At 39.1% G+C, this 9,855-nt stretch overlaps 1 protein-coding gene across 11 annotated transcripts in view; it reads right to left on the bottom strand.

Annotated features, from left to right (window-relative positions):
* Nucleotides 1–324: 324 nt before the first annotated feature.
* The window catches only part of pde4d (phosphodiesterase 4D, cAMP-specific), a 1,351,522-nt gene continuing 1,341,991 nt past the window's right edge, over nucleotides 325–9,855 (bottom strand). For all 11 annotated transcript variants that reach the window (XM_043689292.2, XM_087988820.1, XM_087988837.1 and 8 more), the window contains 5 exons: nucleotides 9,404–9,503; nucleotides 5,352–5,506; nucleotides 4,562–4,684; nucleotides 4,133–4,315; nucleotides 325–2,815 (listed from right to left, as the gene is read on the bottom strand). In XM_043689292.2, the coding sequence (XP_043545227.1) occupies nucleotides 2,393–2,815; nucleotides 4,133–4,315; nucleotides 4,562–4,684; nucleotides 5,352–5,506; nucleotides 9,404–9,503 (984 nt within the window). In that variant the 3' untranslated portion in view covers nucleotides 325–2,392. The remainder of the gene's footprint in view (nucleotides 2,816–4,132; nucleotides 4,316–4,561; nucleotides 4,685–5,351; nucleotides 5,507–9,403; nucleotides 9,504–9,855) is intronic.

Here is a 9,855-nt window from a genome sequence, read left to right as displayed (position 1 = left end):
TAACCAAGTCTTAATCTGTAACGTGATATAGAAGTTAATTTTATAAGAGATGTATGGAAAACTACATTTCTTTGTTCAGTTGATGTATTCATTGGAGGAGTAATAAATATTCAGTAATTTTTTGATATCATTTTAAACTGCATAATTAAATTACAAAATATGATAGATACTTAGAATCTCAGCACTTTTCCTTGACCTGGCTATTGTGGGGAAGATACTGACTTTCAGAGGGAAGGTTGATTGGTTCTTGTCCATTTTGTTTTATCCTATTTACAGATACTTCACCATCAATCTGCTTTATATGCAGTAATAAGCAAACTGGTATTGTTTGAAGTAGAATCAATTCATGCTTTTATTTTTTCATTGCATATAAAAACATTTTATGAAGTTTTCTCAGCATGACGTACAGTACTATATCATAGACCGTAAGAGACTAGGAAAACATTGAAATATTCTTGTTTTGCAACCTCAAGACAACTTGGTGCTCTAAAGACATATTTAAAACAAAATAAATTGTTCAGGAGTCTCCGTAGATAACATTTTTTTCCGTATAATCTCTTTATTACTATTTAATTCAATAAACCAAAAAAAATGTCCAATTCCTTTGGGCCAGGGCTGCTGAAATCTACAGTTTGCGTGTCAAAAAGGAGGGCCTTTTTTTTTGGAAAGATTTTCCCCTTTCATCGAGCTGTCACTCAGCTCATACACTTTAAAATGCAGCAGACAGCAAATTATTGGAGAAAGTTAAGGCACAGCCCTGGGGCCAAAGACCTGCAACCACTCCACATCGAGTGTCAATTTCCTCATAGTTCTCCTCAGCCAAGCTCTAGGCGATGTAATATTTTAGAAGACAAATTTACAGGAATAAGTATTTTCAGTCTTTCACCAGGAGTTTCCCATACAGTAACACCACCCATTAGGAATTATGTTATAAGAATCAATAATTTACAATAAACATTACAGTATGTACAGTTCAATAAATACATGGTTGTAAACAGAGACAAACAAGACTGGATTACAAGTAAGGTCATCTGGTGAGGAAAAAAAAAGTATGGCAACAAAATTAAATAATGCAGTAAAGTAACCTCATTCAATAGGTGTCTATAACAGCCCGACTTATTCAAGTTTTACAGTTTGTTCCATCCACATACACTCACCAAGATATCCATGTGAGGAGATGGGGAGCAGGAGAAGACAAAAAGCTTTATATTGGTACAGTAACTTGCAAGCTAAAGTGTAGTAATGTGGAGATTCTGCACATTGCTGTACAGTAACCTACACAACTCTGCACAATATGGAAATGTTTACTGGAATCTTAAAGCCATTTAATGCAATATAATGTTTCGCTTTACAAGCAATGTGCAGCTCAAGAGGACATTTTGGCAAGAAAATGTGAGTGTTCTGAAATTCAGTGCATTTTATCCCCGACTCTTGAGACAGCCTATCAAGGTTGATTGTCTGCTTTCAAGATGTTTCCAGCAACTATAGCTGGGCAGCATTTCAATAATGTGTTACTTTGAGTGCAATGCATTTTAATACAATTGCTAAAGTAAAAGAAGAGTGTGAAACATGTAACATCCGGTTGTGCGGCATTTGAGTTTTACCCCCAGACAATAACTGCCTGAAAAGGTATCAAAGTGATAAAATGGCAAGGTCTAAGATAGTAAGGAACTACTTGTACTCAGCATTACAGAACTGTACAGAGAACTTGCAAGTTACTTTTAATCTCTAATAACAAATGAAATCTCAAATCATTTTTAAATATAATACGTCCATAAATCTGTATTAATAAAAGTAAAATCTAAAAAAGTTCTCTGTATTACATATGATACAAAAAGAGGTCAGTACAACTTACAGCTGTACAGTTTTACAGTCAGGTTTCAAGGAAGACTTGAAATTATAAAACATCTCACGATTTCCATAAATGATGGATTTTCCTACCGGTGACAGATCCTCACTGATTCCAGACTCATACAATACTGTGTATTCCAAACTACATTTGCTGAAACCAGTGTCTTTAGCTTGATCTCATGAATGGATTTCTATACTTTATTCTCACCTGTAAATGAAAAACCTCAAACTTCTACAGCTTTGAAAAAACAAAACCCACATTTGGTTTAATATTTTTGTCCCACCAAAGTAATCCATTCCTATTTCAGATTCATGAATCTGATAGTGCTAACGATCAACCAGTTTTGAAATGGATTCCTCATGCTTAAATAATGCTGTGGAGCTGAAATTCTGACATGTTATTCCTGAGTACAGAGTCATCTAGATGATTCTAGGCTTTGTCATACACAAAGTACTAGTAGATGAGGATGAAACTTGGCCTTGGCTGTAGCTACAGATGTGCTTGGAAGTTGCTTCCAAGATATCTTTCCCATCATCATTGTTATGTACCTGCAACCTTCTCGTCTTCTTCCTCCTCTGTCTCCTGCTCCCTCGAGGTATCTGTTGGACCCTCTTCTTCATCTACTTGCTCATCCAATGGAATTTCTGTTGATTCAGAGTCCTGGGTACAAAGTGTCTTGGAATCACTACAGCTATTGTCATCCTCACCTTGGCTACCTCCACTGTCTTTTTCAGTATCTGATTCCCCATCTTCCTCTAGTGTTAACTCAAATTGAAACTTGTCCACTTGTCCTGGCCGTCCCTCCCCATCAGCATCGGGGGCAGGCGAAGGGCTCTGTGGGATTGTGCTCTGATACCATTCTCTATTGTCTTCCAGTGTATCCAACATGTCCTGTGCATCAGGATGGACCAGATCGGCCCATGTCTCCCATAAAGGATGGACAATGTAGTCAATGAAACCCACCTGTAAGAAATGAAAAGGTCAGTTAGATTTGCAGCTACAGCTGTGAATGATGGCAGTGCATGCTATCCGGCCCATTGAGTCTGCTCTGCTATGCAATCATGGCTGATAATTTTCTCAACTCTCATTGCCTCCATTAAAAACGATCAATTATCGGAACTAGATAGCAGAAGTAGATTCAAGACTAATTTTCAGATGGAAATTCAACAAATGTTTGAATGGAAAAGAAAGTGTGCAGCCTTGGGTATCAGATATGGATTGGGTCTTGTAAATCGTTCTGCCAAACAGTCACAAAAGAACAGAAGATCTTAAAAAAGAATGACAAACACTTTGGATAAGCGGTTTACATGTAAGTTAAATTATTCAACTATGTACAAAACAGCGTCAAGGTTAGAAATGTAGGTCCTGTTAAAGGTCAAGCAGAGCAGCCCCAGCATTGACTAAGAGCAAATGGACCTTGCAAGTAAGAGCTGAGTTCTTTTTTACGGGGTCTTGTTGGCAGTGATGGTGTCTCCACCTCTCAGCCAGATGACCTGCTCCAGAGCTCTGTAATAACATCCCTGAACAGGGTGATTAGAAAATATTAAGAAGAGCTGGCTTTTCACAGCTCCAGCTCCATTTTAATTTAATTTGCGCCTCTTTCTCTTCCCTCCCTTTTTGTAATCATCCAACTGTCCTTGGAGGACACTGTGTATAATTCCTTAATGTGATGTGGTGGTGGTTTTATGATAAAGAAACTTGGGTTCTTGCAGAGGGGCGTGGGCAGGTCAGAAGACCCCTTAACAGGCCTGTTGCTAGGTCTGGCTAAATTAGACACCATCTGGTATTGGCAGAGGATTGTGGAGGGGGTCAAAATTCACAAAGGCCTGTCTTCCTTCCACCATTATGTCCACGCATGACTATTCTTGGAGAAGGAACATACAGTGTGGCCCCTATTTTGAGTTAATCTCCTCTTTGTTCTCCTCCACTTGATCTTGGTACTTTTTTTCAGTTTTCATTTTCAACACACTGCCTCTACTTTGCAACATTTGTAATCTGCTAACAAGCCTTTTGTTCATTTAACGGTGGGTTTATTTATATTAAAAAATGAGCTGGGTTCTTCCCTGGGGAGAATTGGCTTCTAGACAGGGAAACGGTTCAGAAGAGAAAGGTGGAAGCTAGTGTTTGTGCTAAACTATACACAAACAATAGAACTCTTGCAAATCTCTGAAAGATCTTTGGTGCCTAATTCAACACATGGATAGTGGTCTGCAAACCAATAGTCCTGCTATTTGTAGTTCAGCTTTTGGGATTAAATTAGACGCTGCCCGCTGTACCTACCTGTGTTTTTTCAACAGAGGCATTGTGCTCATCACACATGGGACTTATTTCCATTCCCCTTTCCCTTTCTCGGTCTCCTTGGCGAAAGAACTCTTCCATTATTCTATCTGTCCACTGTCGGTATAGCTGCAAAGGTTTTGTTGGATTGCTTAAGTCTGCACAGTGTACCATGTTTTGCAGAACCTAGGTTGTTAAATACAAAATAGTTTTCTATTCACTTTCAAAATAGAATTACAGGTCAGTGGCACATAGGCAAATCTTGTACAATGTTCACAAACATTCAATTACAACAAACATAGTATATAAATAATTAAAAACATTTCAAATATTTTCTCCAAGTATAATCACTTTACATGAAGCATATAATAAAGAAGATGATGATTTTCATCTTTTTTAACTTCCTTTTTGAATTTAATGGACTGTTGATACCTGGATTCTGTCTGAGTAGTTATCCAAGAGGAGTACTCCAGAGCTTGTAACCTTTTTTGTTTCTACCATTGTTTTCAAGTCAGCCAGTAAATTCATATGTTTGGACATGTCTGTAGCAAGAACCTGAAACACGAGGTTTGAGCGCCTTTAGCAAATAATTTTAGGTTACAGAAATAAGACTTGTCAGCAGGGCATTGCAATTCATACAAAGCTCAGAAAAATAGCCACACTAAAATAGAACAATGATAAATAGCTCTCCAGGTGTGAGCAGTTTTTTCTCAACCTGTGACGTTTGGATCAGGTACAAAGACTCACAGTGAAAGAAACTGGTTCCAGTTATCCACCTGGTTAAGAGATAGCCTACTTTCAGTCTTATGGTTCATTCATAAGCTGAACAATTCTGAATTTTATCAGTGAACACTTTGAGTTTGATAGTTAAATGATTTTGGGATTGTTTACTCCCTGATCTTTTGGAATAGTTTCATCTTTTCGCTGGGTCTTAGATGTTGCTTCCCATTATCATGGCAAGAGGAAGAACATAACATTTTGAGCTATTTTGCTCTACCTTTTGGTTGGAAATTGCAGCACCAATCCCAGTTAGGAAATTCACTGCGGACTGTCAGCAACATCACAACACTACATTACAATAATGATCGAGAAGGGAAGTCAGGGGTAAGCTTTTTTTAAAATGTACATTTTAAATGTAGTAAAACGTAATGAATCATTTGTGAATATTAGGAAAAAGAGTTGAAGTTTCAGTTCGACAGCAAGATTTAAAGCTTCAACTTACAATGTCTATGACCATTTTCCTAAGCAACTGTCTTTGCTTCTTAGTCAAATTCTGGAAAATATCACAGTTCTCTTCTTGCAGTAGTTTAAAGCCAACAGCCAAATGATGGTTCTCCAGCACTGATGAATCATTGTACATCAAGGCAAGTTCTGAGTCTGAAAAGCATGTGAATGAATGGAGGTAAGGGAAGAAACAGAAAGAGAGAGATTGAATGTTAATCAAATAACTCAATTCTCTTCACATTCCTCTACATCAAACTGATAATATAACATATGCCGTCAATTTGAATAATCCCATATGCTTACAAAACTTTGTTGGCATTTTTGAATGCATAGTATGTCCTGATATATGATCAGTATCCACACAACTACAGCATTAATTGGATGTATTTGAAACAGCCAGACGTTTGTTATGAGATGGGTTGTTTGAATCAGGTAATTTCCATCCAATTAACTGCACCCCCACCACCCCAATCCTATTTGAAGATCCTATTTGATCTCTATGATCAGAAAATAATCAGAGGTGATTCTAATAAGTTAGGATTAGCTCTACATCTCCCAGGAGTTTGCAGTGGTATGAAACAAAACTGCATTTTTAATTCCATGTATACACGAAAAATATGGTAATAATACCACAGGCTTCTTTTTAAGTTAAGAAAAATCACACTAGCTGTTCTGGATTTTGTGTATGTAAATAAATCCATGCACCATCTGCCTACTTAGCACCCCAGCATTCGAGTGTACTTGTTATCCTTGTGATCTCTTAGCTGTTGCCAATATGCTAATCTGTTCTGTTTTAATATTAGTACATAAATACGTCACCAGCAAACTTGTTTTCTTGTCACCTCCGGTCAACCACAGAATCAGCATACACTCAGATTTAAACAATGTTAATACATCAACACACTCAAATAAGCTAATGATATTAAACTCACGGCATTCTTCAGAACTCACTTAAAGCCCTCTTTTTCTGCAACATGTTAATAGGACTGTGTTCATTTGGCATAAGACTAAAATTGGGCCCTTGAAGACAGAAACAGGGGAATATATTATGGGGAACAAAGAAATGGCAGAAGAATTGAATTGGTGCTTCAAATCTGTGTTCACTGGGGAAGACACAAGCAATCTCCCTGAGGTAACAGTGGCTGAAGGACCTGAACTTAAGGGAATTTATATTTGCCTGGAATTGGTGTTGGAGAGACTGTTAGGTCTGAAGGTTGATAAGTCCCCGGGGCCTGATGGTCTACATCCCAGGGTACTGAAGGAGGTGGCTCGAGAAATCGTGGATGCATTTGTGATTATTTTCCAGAGTTCGATAGATTCGGGATCAGTTCTTGCGGATTGGAGGGTGGCTAATGTTGTACCACGTTTTAAGAAAGGTGGGAGAGAGAAAACAGGAAATTATAGACCAGTTAGTCTGACCTCAGTGGAGTCTATTATAAAGGATGAATTTACGACACATCTGGATAGTAGTAACAGGATAGGTCAGAGTCAGCATGGATTTATGAAGGGGAAATCATGCTTGACTAATCTTTTGGAATTTTTTGAGGATGTAACTCTGAAGATGGACGAGAGAGATCCAGTAAATTAGTGTACGTGGACTTTCAGAAAGCTTTTGATAAAGTCCCACATAGGAGGTTAGTCAGCAAAATTAGGGCGCATGGTATTGGGGGCAAAGTATTAACTTGGATTGAAAGTTGGTTGGCTGATAGGAAACAAAGAGTAGTGATAAACGGCTCCATTTCGGAATGGCAGGCAGTGACCCGTGGGGTACCGCAGGGATCAGTGCTGGGACCGCAGCTTTTTACAATATATGTTAATGATATAGAAGATGGTATTAACAATAACATTAGCAAATTTGCTGATGATACTAAGCTGGGTGGCAGGATGAAATGTGAGGAGGATGTTAGGAGATTACAGGGTGACCTGGACAAGTTAGGTGAGTGGTCAGATGCATGGCAGATGCAGTTTAATGTGGATAAATGTATGGTTATCCACTTTGGTGGCAAGAACAGGAAGGCAGATTACTACCTAAATGGAATCAATTTAGGTAAAGGGGCAGTACAGAGAGATCTGGGTGTTTTTGTACACCAGTCAATGAAGGTAAGCATGTAGGTACAGCAGGTAATGAAGAAGGCTAATAGAATGCTGGCCTTCATAACAATAGGTATTGAGTATAGAAGCAAAGAGGTTCTTCTGCAGCTGTACAGGGCCCTGGTGAGACCACACCTGGAGTACTGTATGCAGTTCTGGTCTCCAGAAACTGAGGAAAGACATTCTGGCTATTGAGGGAGTGCAGCGTAGGTTCACGAGGTCAATACCTGGAATGGCGGGACTACCTTACACTGAAAGACTGGAGCGACTGGGCTTGTATACCCTTGAGTTTAGAAGACTGAGAGGGGATCTGATTGAGACATATAAGATTATCAAAGGATTGGACACTCTGGAGGCAGGAAACATGTTTCCGCTGATGGGTGAGTGCCGAACCAGAGGACACAGTTTAAAAATACGGGGTAGACCATTTAGGACAGAGATGAGGAGAAACTTCTTCACCCAGAGAATGGTGGCTGTGTGGAATGCTCTGCCCCAGAGGGCAGTGGAGGCCCAGTCTCTGGATTCATTTAAGAAAGAGTTGGATAGAGCTCTCAAGGATAGTGGAATCAAGGGTTATGGAGATAAGGCAGGAACAGGATACTGATTAAGGATGATCAGCCATGATCATATTGAATGGTGGTGCAGGCTCGAAGGGCAGAATGGCCTACTCCTGCACCTATTGTCTATAGTCTATTTGTCTACGGTATGAAATCTCTTAATTATTTGCTTCTAGAAAGTTAAAATGTTTAAAGCTTTGTTTGCATAACCAAAGGAAAAGTGTTTTTTTTTAATAATTTAAAAATTGAGTGGAGTGGTGCCACATTTGGCGGAATCACAGTAACAGATAAAATAGGAGCAGGAGTCGGCCATTTGGCCCTGTAAGCCTGTTTCACCATTCAATGTGATCATGGCTGATCATTTAATTCAGTATCCTTTCCTGTTTCTCCCTCATACCCTCTGATCTCTTTAGCCCTTAGAGCTATATCTAACTCCTTATTGAAAACATTTGATGTTTTGGCCTCAACTGCTTTCTGTGACAGATAATTCCTCAAGCTCTCTGGGTGAAGAAATTTAACGGCATGCAGATTAATCAATACAGTGATGTTCTACAGGCATCCCCACCCGTCAAGATCTTTGGAATTTGTGTGACATTTAAAACTTATTTGTCATTACAGTTGTCAGGTCACCATTGTGAGCACAGCAATTTAAAAACAAAAGGTCTCATTGGGGTATCACCCTGCCACCTTCAAGGACCTACCTCTGTCAGACACCAGTGGGAAGCTCACTCTGGCCCAAGAGGCAGATTTCTTGCCACTAATTGACTACCAGTCACTGCTAGGTGGGTAACCACTCTCGCTGTGCACCTCAGCTCTGGTAACAGACCCATCTAAAGCCTGTGAGTGACTGTGACGACTGTTTTTGTGTTCAGCAGTAAATTGAAATTAGTGAGAGCTTTTAGTTCACCTCTGTTGAAATGTACGTCACTTTGCTACGTGTTCCTGTGGTTCAGGTGTGTACAATGTTCTGGAGTACAATGAGTCATTTCTAAAAAAAGCAGCATACAAGTAGACAGCTGCCAAATTGATAACACTACTCCTCATTCATGGTGACATTTTTAGATTGTTACTTTCTTCCATGCCAATAATTTGGGTCTCCTATTTGTGATACTTTCTCCTTCTTGTTTGTTATCCAATACTTCCAGGCCAATGTTTAAGCAAACAAGTTTCCCTTAGAGAATGCACCCCCATTTCCATGTGGCACTTTCTGCTGCGATTGTGTTTCTCTCCATCTCCCTGGAATTTTTTTCCACTGGATTCCTGTAACATCTAGATCCTTGATTTTCTCATTACCATAGAAAAATACTTTTGATGAAGGAAAGTATTCAAAACAAACCTTTTAATTCTTAAAGTCCACATCAAATACAGACAAGAGACAATTAAATGATAACAGTATACTCACTTGTGTTAATAAGAAACTGGTTTGAGACCCCAGGGTGATCTACATCATGAATAGCGCTTGCAAATATTGCAGTAAGAATTTCCAGGTCTGTAAAGACTGCCTACAAAAATAAAAGATGCAAATTTAATGCATTTTTTGGAAGTTTAAAAAACAGTAAAAACTCTGTTTCAACTTAGAGTGATCTCATGTAACCTTCAGTGAGCTGGTAAATGTATTGTTTAATTCCTCTTCCAGACCAGGGACAGGAGGTTCACCTGAACCAATTACTTCCTTTATGTCCATGGTTTGCGGTATATAATTCATTACTGCTGGCTTGCATACTACAGAGAAAGATTGGGGTTCCCAAGTCTCTCCTGCCAGTACAGAGCCTCTGCATCACCAACACCCCCTGCTGGCCACCTCCTGGTGATAGACAACAACTACAGACCTAAGCTGACCATAAGGTAACTTGG

This window comes from Chiloscyllium plagiosum, unplaced genomic scaffold (assembly GCF_037043375.1).
Source record: "Chiloscyllium plagiosum isolate Xiang-an unplaced genomic scaffold, Cpla_swu_hap1 HiC_scaffold_1, whole genome shotgun sequence".
Classification (NCBI taxonomy): Eukaryota; Metazoa; Chordata; class Chondrichthyes; order Orectolobiformes; family Hemiscylliidae; genus Chiloscyllium; species Chiloscyllium plagiosum.
The sequence above is the reverse complement of the archived record's forward strand: the minus strand, read 5'-3'. Positions and strand labels throughout refer to the sequence as shown.